We start from the raw sequence: 15218 nt of genomic DNA, 5'->3' as shown, positions 1-15218 counted from the left end.
GCGGCGACTACTGGAGCTTTGGTTTGAAACAAAAACCAAGTATGAGACCACTATGAAAAAAATACCAGAAAGAGAGCGTGGATCTTGGACGAACTGAAAAAGTGTGCTGGAGAAGGCGGACGGGAAGACAAGAGAAAATCATATTCAAAAATGAGCGGGAAGAAAAAAAACTCTAGCACACAAAAAAATCCAGCCGATTTCGCGAAGTGGTGTGACCAACCGCCCCATTCAGCACAAGCCTCTTTCAGCGCAAGCGGGAAACGGCTTGTTTGGTGTGACCGCGGCCTTAAGATAACTACTCAGAGAAGTGAAAACTTCAAATTACTATATTGCCATGAAGAAGTTGACGAAGACTAAGGACTATAAATGAAAGGCAAGCGCGATATCATTAGATGGACATGTTGAGTAAGCATGCGATTACTTGAACATACATAACGATACACCTGGGGGCATGTAGCATGAAATGCCGTGAACTGCGATAAAATTGAAAAAGTGCATATTATTAGAGTGGCATCTAGGTGCAGAGCAGAGATAACATTTTGTTGCCTTGTAAATTTATTGTAAATTCTACACTTTGAAAAAAATTATGAAAACGTTTAAAAAAAGGATACTAGTACTTGTACTGAACCACATGTTGTTGGTTTGACAGCATGAAACAAGGTGGAGGACACAGTGTTCGGAATCAGTGACCTTACTACAACCATCCACGGCTGGTAGAGCCCTGGTCCGAACTATAACAAGGTTTATCTAGTGCTAGTACTGTACTAGTATTGGAATATCTAATACTAGTACTGAACCGTAGCCGATGGTGTGTGGGGGTGTTGAATGTGCAACTCACCCTACTTTAGAATATTGGGTCCATCTCCTTGTTGTATACTCAAAAAACCTTTTGAAAAGTAAGTATGAGCTTTTGTAAATCGTAGCAGCCACCAAATCCATCTATTAGTAGGAAAATGGAACTAGGAAAACAGAACGCAATAGTGCTTGCTAGTAAATACAACGAATTTTTCGTTCATAGTGCATGGCTGGCAAATATGTTTTAAAAGCATCTGGCAATTGCGATGGAAGAGCAGTGGAGGACTTTATTTTACAAAGATAGCGGCCTCATAAATGCCAACATTCTCATTCGAATATCCCTCACTTGTGCAAATACGAATTTCCACTGGATCAGAGGTACTGGTGTCGAGTTGACGATGAAACCACGGCATATCTGTGTTGTCACAACAAGTCCCGCCAGCAGTACATTGACTGGTGTTGCTCCATGCATGGTTGGCTGGAGTGAATGTCCAAGGTCTCCAAGCAGGTCCATGGTCAGCGCAATAGTAGTGGCTACCAACAAACGATGGAGGTTGTGGCCCAGCTCTGGGACTACATGGACAGTGAGCAGCCTTGTCATTGTCATCAAAACTACCTGTGTATGTCCATAGGTGATGCCTTGGAGAACCATGTGTGATAGAGACACCGTCCATGTACCAGCTGTTCAACTGCGTATGGCTATTATGTGCGGAATAGAATGCGTCCAAAGATTTATCCTGAGATCAACATAAACAGACAGTACATGGTGTATAACATAAGTAATTCCCGCAGCTATGCCATGTCGTACCTTAATAGACAGCTGACCACCTTATTTGAAATATTCAAATAGGTCTTTCAAATATAGGGCACCTACAAGTTTCAAAGTGGGCACTATATTCAAATAGGGCAAATGTAAGATTATAACGTGAAGTAACTTGAAAGAATGTGTATGTTTTCAATTTCGACACATGTTACAAGGTGAGGACGCATAATGCTTCTGACCTAAACCATAGTCGGGTTGGCAGGGTCCCGGTCTTGCCATCATTTGAACCGTATTGGGAAAACCCCGGTTCGGACCCTCTTTACTCTACAGTCTATTTATTGAAAACTGGCACCCTAACTTTTTAGTGTCTCCCTCACATAGTTGTAGATATCGTGAAAACAGCAGTACATCATGCCTTGCGTGACCCGTGCAATTACTCCTAGCCACATTTGAGGCCAGAAAAGTGAAAGAACAGGGAAATAGAAATTCAGCCAAGTTTTACTAAATTGGGACAGGTATGCCATGGCAAAATGTATGGAGAAGCAGATCCCAAACCCAAATTTTTGAGATTTAAAGTGGGTTTTTGATCCTCAATTCGGCCCCAATTGGACTTTCAAAGGCCAGCGGGGCAGTTTCCGATGAATGGACTGTAGGGAAAGGTTGAATTTAGAATTTAATCTCTTCTTACTGAAAAAAAGATAACATTTTAAATTCAACCACCCTAGAGTAAAGATGGTCCGAACCGGGGTTTTCCCAATACGGTTCAAATGGTCGCAAGACCGGGACTCTGCCAACCGGATTATGGTTGTAGCCAGGATCACTATGCGTCCTCGCCTTGTAACATGCTGTCGAAATCGAAAACATGTCATACTATCAAGCAAGGCTTCTATATAATTATACCAATAATGTGTATGTATACGAAGTGTATCGGGGGAATGCATGCAGGGCAATAGTGCGTTTACGAATCCCATGTTCTGTCTGAAAAAAATAGGAGAAATGGAAAAGAACCGTAATTTCACGAAGGTTTTATTGGTGTACTAGCTGTGCTAGTACTTGTTAGCAACAATCCGAACTAGCCCACACACTGCACTGCATTGCTTTGTACTGCATTCAAGACGGACGTCATGCGCTTTGTTTTGCTGCGTAATCACAAATGGCACCAGCCCGTTTTGCTGAAAAGAAAAACAAATCTTGCTTGCCCTGTTGTGCTCTTCCAGACAACAGATCGTGCTTCAGCAGTGTTTCTTTTCTTTTCCTTTCGTAGCTTTGCTGCCAACCCGAGTCGGAGTGTCACCTCGACACTGTATTTCTTCAGTATGTCTGACCTAACTGTCGACACTTTGAAGGCAAGGCCTTGCCAAGCCCGCGGCGAGCTTTCTCAGCGCGGCTTGAATCCGAAAGGAAACTTAGTAAAAGTATTTTACATGACCGTTTGCTGGCACAGCTACCCCTTGGTAGTGAGGTCTGCTCTGGCCAGGAGAACCAGCAACATGACAGTGCGGACACGGCTCGCGAGCCCAGAAGCCCGACTGGCACCAATGCTTCCCCCGCCAGCTCAGGTGATGCGGGCTCAACTATCTCTGCGCTCTCGTACGAGATGAGGTGTAGTCGGCTTTGTCGGCTGCCATTATATTATTATCGGAGAGCATTGTGCCGCTCTTCACCCAAGACCAAGGCAATGCGGCTGCTGCCGCCACTACGCCAGGCCAAGCTCCTGTAACCCACCTGATCAGCCACCTGCACCAGCAGTGCCCAAGGCTGTGCAAGAACGTATCTTTCAAGGGGAGTTCGTAGATTTTTCAAGTTTGTTGCCTGAAATTCTTGCACACTTCCGGCCCAGCATTCCGGCTGGTGTACAGCCCGAATAACGATAGCCAGCTAAATATCGTTGAGTCGGATGACGCAAAGCAGGTGCGTCGCAAGGTTCACGATATACATGTAGCTACCCGGCTAGAGGCATGGACCACATACATGTCTGTTATCACGGCTGTTGCCCCACACCACACTGCTGAACTGATTGCTTACCAGCAGTTGATCGTGACTGCTAACCGCCAGTTCTTCCCAAGCTCGTGGCTAGAGTACGACCGCCAGCTGCGGATGCTCGCGGCCCAGTAACCAGGCACGAAGAGGTTGGAAACCATCGACGTGAACCTATGGCAGATAGCTTTCACAGGCCATGCACACTCAAAATGCGCTCAATGTAAGACGGTCCATCCAGGGGCGGTTTGTGTCCTTTTCGTCCCCAATCTCAATTCTCCAAGCCAGCAGCATTTACCTCCAGTGGTCGCATCCAAACCAGCGACGGCCAAGAAATCTGCCACAACTTCAATGGAGGTCGCTGTTATTTGTCGTCGTGCCGCTTCTCCCACACCTGCAGCCAGTGTGGCAAGGACCAACCATGCATCAGGTGCAACCGGCAGCAGTGCGGAGCCAATCGGCCGCTCCTAGCAGAATGGCTACTGAATCGCTTGACTCGGTACGTAGCTCCTTTCCTATACACTCTGCAGACACCACACTGCTAGCTGACCACTTTGCCTGCCTGTTACGTAACCACTCAGATCAATCATACGTTGCGTATGTTCTCCATGGCCTGCGCCATGGCTTTACTCTTGGATCTGCCGGCCAACACGACATTTCGATTTGCTCTAATAATCTGCCGTCGGCTTTCACTCACTCGGCATTTATATCTGAGCAATTAGCTGCTTCCTGCGCCCGCAGCGAGACCACAGACCCATTCCCGTCACCTCCATTTCAGTTCATGCGCCGCTCTGGTATTGGTGCCGTCCCCAAAAAAGAACGGCAAGCTGCGAATGATCCACCATCTGTCTAGTCGGGAAGGCACCGGCGCGGACGACAGCATTCCTGCCGAGCCGCTCTCTCTGCACTACGCGAGCATTGACAACGCGATCAACATCATCATGTCATGCCCACAGCCTGTGTATTTGTCCAAGCTCGATGTACGCAGTGCATTTCAGCAGATCCCAGTCCGCCGTCAGGACTTCGCTGGGAAGGCTCCTACTACTACGAGCGCTTTCTGCCTTTCGGCCTCCGCTCCAGCCCAGCTGTCTTTGACTCAGTAGCCAAAGCAGTCAACTGGATCATACAGCACGAGTTTGCTATAGATCACCGGCTTCATTACCGCGATGGCTTTCTCGATATCTCCACTGGTTTGCCTGCAGCCAACCAGCAACTCACCATCCCTCTCCGGGCATTCACGTATCTCGGCATTCCTCTTTGCTCCATCCCAGCTCGAAGGGTCATCACCATCATTGACCTTCCTTGGTATAGACTGCGAGCGCCGCGAAGCTCGGCTACGAGAGGACAAGCTGTTCGAGATGCGTGCGCCACTCATGGCTACTATCAGCGAGTGCAGCATCGGCCAACGTTAACTCGAGTCCCTCCTGGGCAAGCTCGCTTTTGCTGCCCGAGTCATCATTCCTGGACGCACATTCATGCGTGAACTATGATCAGTGTGCCCTGAACTGTGTCTGTGTATGTGAGTGCGGTGCGTAAAGCCCACATTGAGAATGGGTTTGCCGGCCCCTTAATAGATGCATGGCTTCTGAAGAGGGTGTTGAAGGGCATCCAGCGATGCCATGGAACGGCTGTACTCACCCCTCTCCTTCCTATCACTATGCCAATCCTGCGACACCTGACGGATGCACGCCGGAAAAGTAGTATCCTGAATGGCCATGACAAGTTGCTCTACCAAGCCGCCATGCTGCTCCTTTGGATTTCTTCGATGTGCCGAATGCAGAAATGGCATCACACGGGGCTGTACTAGCTCCCCTGGTGACGGACGCCTGCAACTCTTCCTGCTTTCATCCAAGACGGAAGCATTCGGTAAAGGCGTTACTAGTGACATTGGCCCGTCTGTACCGCCGTACTGCCCGGTCCATGCCAGGGTTAGCTACTCATTTGTCACTCGTCGCGAGGGACCGGAACAACTCTTGTTCGTACCCTCGAACGGACAGCAGCTGACCAGACAGTCATTCACAGTAACAGTACAGTCTCTTGTCGTTGTGGCCGGTGTACCATCCCAGTCGAACTACTCCGGGCATTCAGTCCACATTGGTGCAGCCACCACCGCTGCTATGGCTGGTGCCCCCGACTCCTTCGGTGGAAAGAGCGATGCGTGCCTATGCTACATCCGGAATAAAACAAGCGCTAAACGCCAGCTATCGTCCTGGCTTGCTGCCGTGTCATGGATGTCATGATCCCCGACTTGGGTGAGTAATAAGCTACAGAACTCTAACTGCGCAATGCTTGCCTTTGCTGACATTAATTGACCCTTGTTGTGCGTCAATAGTGCTTAGCTAACGGAGTGCTGGTTTCATGGGTCCACTCTCACAACTGGTGTAATCTAGCTATTTGCTGCGGCTCTGCCTTGCGCTATATTACATCCATTTAGCATTGCAGCTCTACGTTGAGCTAACACCAGCTCTACTTTAAGCTACCAGCAGCTCTACTTTGAGCTAACCGCAGCTCTACTTTGAGCTAACAACAGCTCTACTTTGAGCTAACAGCAGCTCTACTTCGAGCTAACAGCAGCTCTACCTTGAGCTAACAGCAGCTCTACCTTGAGCTAACAGCAGCTCTACTTTGAGCTAACAGCAGCTCTACTTTTAGCTAACAGCAGCTCTACTTTGAGCTAATCGCAGCTCCACTTTGAGCTAACAGCAGCTCTACTTTGAGCTAACCGGAGCTCTACTTTGAGCTAACCGCTGCTCTACTTTGAGCTAACAGCAGCTCTACTTTGAGCTAACCACAGCTCTACTTTGAGCTAACACCAGCTCTGCTCTGAGCTAACAGCAGCTCTGCCGTGAGCGACGTGCAGCTCTGCTCTGAACTAACAGCAGCTCTACTTTGAGCTTCAAACCAGTTGTTTCGAAACCAGCACTCCTCAATCCAAAGATGCCTCTTTGTTGACTTGTTTGTGTGAGGGATGGGGCTAATGAGATATCACGAAAAAATTCTAGTACATGTAGTGTCAGTTTTTTTCTTGGCGCTAGTACTTTTCAGTCTGTGTTGTCGTTCCGGGCGTGTCTTCCTTCAGCGTCGAGATGCCTTCAGGTTCTCTTTCCGGTTTTGAGGGAGCTGATCCTGTGCTGGTGACGGACAACGAGGTGAGTATAGCCGCGTCGGATATCGGATGGACGTCAAGTGTTATTAGAAAGTCGGACCGCAGATCGGTCAGAAGACCAAGATTCGTTTCGCTGGAGCTTTTCCAGAAGCTGGAGTTATCAGTAGGCCAGATGTTTGCTTCCAGCGAGAGTTTTATATCCAGATTCAATCAGGCGCCCAGGAGTTTGTCAAGCAGACCGATCCGTGGATATCGATGTTCGAGGGCGAAGATGAATCAGGCCCAGACGGCACGCCGTCTCTGGCAGATTATGTGACTCGCTCTCATTTTACCTGCCCTCCTCTACATTTCTAACGCATAATTCTCCTCCCTAAGATCAGCCTAAAGACATCTGCTGCCTGTACTAGATAAAAGGTACATTCGTACAGTGGCCAAACAGCCGGGGTACTCACACCGCCCCTTTGTACACCTGCAACGGACAGATCCCCGCGCTGGAAGGCGCTGAGCCATATTCATACCCTTAGCCGCTCATGGGAAGCGTACTGATCCACCAGCGATTGTTTCGTCTAACTGTGCGCACCACCCTTGTCAACGACCAACTCGCATGTGGTGTCCCTGCGGCACACGATCACTCAGGTGACTGTCGCCCCTTAGTTGCTGCCATCAAGCTGTGCAATGACTTGCCCCACGGGTTTTGTATTGCAAAACGCTTCCATCAGTTCGAATAATGTATCAACATGCTATTCCGAATATCACTAGCCATGCAACGACATGCGCAAAGTGCAAACCCATAATGGCAGTGAACGAGGTAGAACATCTTGTCGCATAGAAATTTCCAGGGCAGAGGCAATGTGTGGGGAGGCATATAATATATTCCGCTATAAAGACTTAGCTGGTGTGTCTTTAACACCTATTGGCATATTTGGCAGTGGATTGTTTTCGGTCAGGCTACCGCAACTCCCACTCCTGCTGTTAGACATTATAATCCAAGATAGAAAAGTATATACTTCGATGTTTCTGATCTGGACAGTCATCAGAAACTGATACTTTAGGTATAAAGCTGCAGGAAACTGGCAGGCAGATACTGAATTGTACAATAGCCTCTTCAATTACATGTACATCTATTCAAAAATTAATATAAATTCCGTCTTCTTTGTCGTATCTTCAGGGGTTTCTTCTCCAGGGAGTGCCAGATGAGCCCATCAACGCAAAGCTACTTTCTAAATCTGTACAAGTAGTAGAACTTGACTTAATCTTTCACTCACCCTGTACCCAGTGACAAATCCAATCACTTCACTGTACTCGGCAATAGGTGACAGGAACGATACACCATCACATCCACCATCACTGCTGACTCGTCTAGTGCACAGCTTGACTTGAAGGTTTTCAAATCTCATGGTACCATGACATTTGTCCATCTCTGTGGGGTTGATGTAAGCAATCAATGCCCAACCACCACCATAGTGATCCATATCACAGTAGACCTAGAGAACGAACAAAACACGAGTATAACACAATGGATAGAGTAGGGTACCAGGGTGGTCCTACAAGTATAGGTGGTGTGTGCATCGATAATTGTGGATTATACAAGAAACCATAGGTTTTGATGTATAATACTAACTGCATAAGGAGGTGAAGCGAAATGTAACACTGTAGTGGCCCCTTCGTTTTCTCTGCAAACCCGCTAGAAATACCAGAATTTTTTAACGCCAAACACCATAGCAACCACAGCCCTGGATAACCCCTGTGCCACTGCCTGCCTCCATTGGCCTTGTTTGAACTGCTCTGTAAATCCTGAGCACGCCCCAGTGGGGATGGGCCGGGAGGGACTACAGTGTTACATTTCGCTTCACCTCCTTATGCAATTAGGATTATACATCAACACCTATGGTTTCTTGTATAATCCACAATTGCACTGCAGAGGCTCCGCTTAATGTAACACTGTAGCTATTTGTCGCAGTAACAAACCGCCCACAAGCAACGTGAAGCGAAATGGTGACGAACAATACATCACCGCAGGCCAAGACCAGTGGAAAACAGGAATAAGTACCTGGCTAGAAAAATCACTATACATGTAGTGTCCACGGTCAGAATACCATCCGAAATAGACCAAATGGGAGTACAGGCGAGAGAAGCCAAAGAGAGAAAAAATGGGTTCACAACCCATCATGTCGTCATGCACTAGAACAAGACTAGATAAGAGTCCAGAATTACATGTACAACGTGAGTACTTGTGAGTTATTATTTGCAAAATCCAACTCATAGTCCGGGAACCGGACATAGCTAAGTCCGTCGAAGAACCGTGGCCGTGAACTGATCTGCCGCTGTCCGTGCAGGGCTCGCGTCCACTGGCAACAGATAGAAACGCCGAAAGGTAGATGCTGATGACCAATCGGCTTGGTGCAAGATATCCGCTAAGGATACCTCACCGGCATGCGCGGCCGATGTAGCGGCCCCACGCAACGAATGGGCTGAGAATATCGCTGTGTCAACTCCGGCCGCAGTCGAACCATCCTTTATCCACCTGGCTATAGAGGACGATGTCACCGGCTTGAAAGGCTGCCGCAGGCTGAGGAAAATCTGCGGATGAGCAGTCTGACGGTGAGGAGCTGTGCGCCTGACATACTCCTGGAAGCAGCTTGATACGCACAAGTGTGGCGTGCTGTCGAAGACAGGTCACACCACTGTGAGAAGGGACGCATCCCCTCGGCAACCAGGCCGACGCTGATTAGGCATGGAGGCATACGTCACACGAAGAGACCCATCACCCTCAGTAACATGGGAATGAAATCCAAACGATGCAAATCAGAAGAGCGCTTGGCTCCAGTCAGCGCCATGAGCAGAGCCAGCTTTATCGAAAGCAGGCGCAGAGAGAGGGTAGAATTGTCACCCAGACCATCCATCAAACTCAAGACATCGGAAACTTTCCAAGTATGGGAATACCGGGGTTGTGGAGGACGCTGTAGGAAGACGCCACGCATAAGCCGAACCACCAGGGGATGTTGGCCAACTGGCGCACCATCTAAGCCTGGCAATGTGGAGGACAGGGCAGAGCGATACACGTTCAAAGTGCGGTAACTTCGGCCCACGGCAAACATACCAGTTAGAAGCTGCAATACTTGTGACACAGGCGGCTGAAAGGAATCAATCCGCCGTTCAGAACACCAACTGTGCCAAGCTGTCCATGCTGACGAATAGGCCGAGTTGGTGGAGTCCCGCCATGATCCCAGGATGAGGGCAATAGTGCCTGATTAAAGGCCTGCCGCCGCATAGGATCGGGAGAGATGAGCCAGCCGGCTAGTTGGAGATGACCGCCCAGCACCATGGGATGAAGTTGATCCAGCGGTGAGGTGAGGAGCGCTGGATGGCCCGGTGATAGAACTGGACATGCTACCAGAAGATGGAGCAGGAGCGGATACCATGGCTGCGCATCCCACACTGGCGCCACCAGCAACACTCTGCACCCCGGGGACTGGCGCACTTTGTGCAGAACCCTCGGCAAGAGAGCGAAGGGTGGAAACATCCACATCCAGTGCTCCGGGTTGAGGCCCCCAGGACACAAAGCTATCTAACTAGGCATTGGTCCGTGACGCAAACAGGTCGATCGCCGGCTGCACCTGGAAGTGTTGGCAAAGGCCCCGGAACACTACTGGATCGAGCATCCAGTCACTGGAATTGACCACCTGACAGGACGGGGCATCGGCCGGGTTCTCCGCCGACGGTATGTACTCGGCTTGAACTGTCATGCCACGTTCCAGACACCACTCCCACACCTGGCAGGCCAGCTGGGACAAGTGCGGGGCATGTGTGCCGCCCATCTTGTTGAGGTAAGCCTGGCAAGTGGTATTGTCCACAAACAGGCGAACATGGAGCGGACGGTCCAACGCCACCCGGTGGAAGGCCCGAAGTGCCAGAAACGCCGCTGTCAACTCGAGGGCATTGATGTGCATGGAACGCTCTGCCCGAGTCCACCGGCCGCCCACCTGTTGATCCCTGCACACTGCTCCCCAGCCATCGAGGGAGCCATCCGAGAACACCACCAGATTGCAGGGTGGGCGAACCAATGACTTCCCGTTCCAGTCGGACAGTCGCTCTTTCCACCACTGTAAATCCAGCCTGGCATCGGGTGTCCACTGGACGGTCGCCCCGTAAGACTGGGACTCGCGAAGAGCTACGATCTTGAGCTCCTGCAGATGCCGGTAACGGAGCGGCGCTGTTAGCAGACCCGGAGAAAGGGATGTCAAGCGCCCCAACAGACAGGCTAACGTGCGAACAGTCACCCGTGGCTGCAGCAGAAGCTTGGTGCACTCCTGGCGAAGCTTCCGGATCTTCTCCGGAGGCACCCGCATCTCCATGGCACGAGAGTCCACTTCGAAGCCCAAGAATGAGATGTTCTGGGCAGGAGTACACATCGACTTCTTGAAGTTGATGAGAAATCCCAGTTGATGTAACAACTGAATTGCCCGGCGCAAGTGCTCCAGTGCTTCCGCCGCCGACGATGCAATAATCAGCAGGTCGTCCAGATAGATAATCAGGCGCACACCTTGGCTGCGCAGAGTCGCCATCGGAACCTTCATGAGCTTGGTGAACACCCTTGGCGCGCTGCTCAGGCCGAAAGGCAAGCACTGAAATTGGAACAGCTGACCAGACCACCGAAATCGGAGCAGTCTCCTGAAATCGTGGTGGATTGGCACCACGAAATAAGCATCCTTCAGGTCCAATTTCACCAGCCAGTCGTTGGGCTGAAGGAGATCGGGCAGCAGCTTCAATCCTTCCATCTTCAAGTGCTCGTAGACCACGAACCCGTTCAGCGCTTTCAAATTCACCACGGGACGTTCCTTGCCGGAATCCTTCTTTGGAATGGTGAAAATCTGGCCGACGAATTGATGAGGACACTCCTGCACTCGAGTGACGGCCCCTTTCAGCACCAATTCGTCCACTTCGAGCCACACAGCGAACGCTCTGTCCTCCTCCAGAGATAATTCCCTGGGCTTCGTGTATTGTGCGGGATCGGCCACGAGATCCAGCTTCAGGCCCCGCACCGCATCCAAGACCCACTGGTCTGACGTGATTGCCGACCGGGCTTGCGCAAAATGCCTCAAACGCCCAGCGACCGGAATTTGGGGGAGCGGGGGCAAGAGCGGAGCTCGCGCCAGCTCGTTGTGGGGTGGACTTATGGCCGCGAAGAGTACGTTGAGCTGGGAACGCGAACCATCCACCGGCAGGGTCATCAATGACCCTGACCGCGCCCCCGAAAGGGCCGATTGCCTCCACGCCCGTTTTTTGAACTGGCAGTGGCGGAAAAATGACCCCCTCGCCTATGGTTGTCATGGCGGGGAAATGAGCGGTGGCCCCCACAACGCCCACCAGCACTTGCTGGGTAATAATTATGGCCCCTGAAGTTGGAAGGCCGACTATCCTTGTATGCCGGCTTCGGCTTGGACGAGCCAGACGAGCGGCGAAAAGCGTCAATTTCTTGAGTCCGCTTCCTGTATTGTCTGGTAAAGTCTTCGCTGAACAACAAGTTCCCAGACGGGGCCATTTCCCGGAGGAGGCTGGACGGGCACTTGTTGGGGAGCTGCCCCGTCAGTCTTTGCCGCCGCATGACCGAGATGCTATTAGCGGCATCACCCACCAAAGACACTGCGACCTGCAGGAGCTGCGTGATCTCCTTGGCTGGTCGCCCAGCATCCACTGCGGCCCAAGCCGCCGAACCGGGCGCAAACGCGGCACATACCCTAGTTTGCACTGCCGCCATGGCTTTATCGGTCTTCCGGCCAAAGCCCAGCGACGGGAGGTCGCGGAAAAAATTATCCAGGTGAGGACACTGGGCCTCCTCCACCTCCGGAAATGGGCAGAGTTTTTTCAATTCTGCCTTCTGCTTGGAGGTGAGAGACCGCCGGGCATTAGCACGGAGGAATGCCGCTATATGCGCTGGTGGCTGCCAAGAGTCCTTTGCCCCTAAGCGCGACGGGTCAAAGACCTCGTCTCCATGGTCACGGTCAGGTGAGGAGTCTGTCCCACTAGAGGAGAAATCCTCGCATGAGGAGCATTACCGACTACTAGATCCGGAGTCCGTGGATGAGGACCGGAAGCGTCTGCCCCGCGAGCGTCGACGACGAGGAGAGATGGAAACTCTCTGCCTAGCTCCCCCGGCCAAGGCCCGGGAGTGGACGACATCGCCGGGTCCCGACCCGGACTCACTCGACGAACGACAACGTCATCGTTGAGATCGATCCCCAGCCCCGGTTCCATGCCCTCGTACAGAGGGAGCCCTATTATGGGGTTCCGGTGAAGCCATGGGGGATCGGTCACGATACCCCAAGCTCTGCGAGCGGGGCCTTATGCGGAAATCCCGTTGAGGGCGCATGCGCGGACTGCCTGCTCACGGCCTGGCCTTTTCCAGTCCCCGACGGTGTTTTTGATGGGAAAATGGCGATCGAGAACGGGAACGACAATGGCCGAACTCATTGTCGGAAACAAGGACGTTCAAACCTGGGGATTTGTCCCTGGCAAAACGTGCATGGCCATTGTACCCTACAGATTCGTCATCTGAGGCCCGGGGGCTCTCAGTGGCAACCCTGTGTGACTCAAGCCCTGAGGGTCTCGGAGGTGGTGTCTGCTGTGTGCCAATTTGTGAGCCGCCGGCAGTGGCGGAAGGACCTGTTTGTATACCGCCGGAGTGAGCGGGTGGACCATTTTGTATGCCGCTGGTAGGGGCGGAGGGACCGACTTGTATTCCGCTGGTTGGGGCGGAGGGACCATTTTGTATCCCGCCGGTGGGGGCGGATGCAGCTTGTAAAGCCAAACGCACCTCAGGGTGAGCCAACAACGAAATAAAATCCGAAGGGTCCATCGTCGTGAAAGCTACGCTAAGGGAAACTGAATCACAAAAGGAAAAGACACGTCAAAGTCACCTATGAAGAGAGAGAAAAACTTGCAAACCACTCTTTACTTGTAAAGAAAACAAGGCCAATGGAGGCAGACAGTGGCACAGGGGTTATCCAGGGCAGTGGTTGCTATGGTGTTTGGCGTTAAAAAATTCTGGTATTTCTAGCGGGTTTGCAGAGAAAACGAAGGGGCCACTACAGTGTTACATGAAGCGGAGCCTCTGTAGTGCAATCCAACATCAACTCAAGATCACATAGGACCTCTGTTTGCACATTAGGTTGTGAAGCCTGACTGTAGTATTGGCACAGATCTAGGGAAGAAGACGATGACCAGTCGATCATAGTTCTAGATTGCATGGACAAGGGCAAGAAGTTTACCTCCTGGAATGTTGTCTTCTTTGGGTCCAGCGGAACAATCTTGTACAGACCTGAAGATGGTATGGAGAAGAGTCATGGATAGCATTACTCCATGCTTGATTATCTAGGAATAGTAACTCACGAAACTTACACCTTTTCACTCTCAAAAGTTCGAAAGAAGAATGTAATACTACATTCCCCTTCCAAAGCACACACACACACAAACACACACACACAAGCACAAGCACACACACACAAACACACACAAGCACACACACACAAACACAAACACACACACACACACAAGCACACACACACAAACACACACAAGCACACACACACACAAACACACACACACACAAACACACACACACACACATACAAACACACACACAAACACACACACACAAACACACACACATACACACACAAGCACACACATACACACACACAAGCACACATACACAAAATAACCAAACATACACACACACACACACACAAACACACACACACACACACACACACACATACACACACACACACACACACACAGTAAGATGGGGGGGGGGGGCGAAGGACATTTTGCCAAACTATATTTAGGCTGGGAAATGCCACAGATTTGAGAAAAGTACCGGCTGGAGCTGTAGATTTAGGGATTTATGCATGGTTTTCTATTTTGAAGTACATGTTTTCCACGTGGCTTGATTATAATTGGATAAAACAGAGAGGTTCCAGGCTGTCCAAGAGAGTGCTCAATACCGAGAGGTAGAGCTGGTTCAAACAATAGGAGGACAGAGAAAGTATTTTATAATTGGATAAACGTTGAATAAGAACAAAGATTTTAATGACTATCATTTGAACATTGTAGAACAATGCTAGGCTTCACCTTGAGCCCCTACATTCTTCGGCGCCCGATTTCACTGTATGCATACACGCATGCAGAAATAGCCACTTACACATACAGAGACGCCAATAAGAAAGGGTTTGCTCCCCACACCGGAGATCTCGCTATTCCGCCGACTTTACTTGACACTTGACTCTTCAGGCACAATCTTCCTCAGCCTACTCAAGCTCAACTGATGAGGGGTGAATTCCCCGAAACACTGTGTATTGAGCAGGGAGTGGTGCTTTCTTGCAGGTTTGCCGAGTCGAAGGTTCGATGGACTTCTCGTGTCCTCTGCATGGCAGTCGTGAGTCAGTCAAGTGTCAAGTAAAGTCGGAGGAATAGCGCGAGCTCCGGTGTGGGGAGCAAACCCTTTCTTACAAATCATCGCCAAAGTCGCAACCACTACTTAGAGACACCAATGTTTAATTTTTAGCAAAGAAAAAG

General features: G+C 50.5%; 1 protein-coding gene across 1 annotated transcript in view; it reads right to left on the bottom strand.

Annotated features, from left to right (window-relative positions):
• Positions 1–299: 299 nt before the first annotated feature.
• Positions 300–15218, bottom strand: part of LOC135811395 (uncharacterized) — a 28549-nt gene continuing 13630 nt past the window's right edge. Inside the window, exons 7-9 of the mRNA XM_065324628.1 lie at positions 13910–13959; positions 7907–8125; positions 300–1532 (exon numbers count right to left, since the gene is read on the bottom strand). Coding sequence (XP_065180700.1) covers positions 1083–1532; positions 7907–8125; positions 13910–13959 — 719 coding nt within the window. The 3' untranslated portion in view covers positions 300–1082. The remainder of the gene's footprint in view (positions 1533–7906; positions 8126–13909; positions 13960–15218) is intronic.

The sequence above is a fragment of the Sycon ciliatum genome, chromosome 3 (genome assembly GCF_964019385.1).
Source record: "Sycon ciliatum chromosome 3, ocSycCili1.1, whole genome shotgun sequence".
NCBI classification, from domain to species: Eukaryota; Metazoa; Porifera; class Calcarea; order Leucosolenida; family Sycettidae; genus Sycon; species Sycon ciliatum.
Note: the sequence above shows the minus strand (reverse complement) of the source record. Positions and strands in the feature narration are given on the sequence as shown.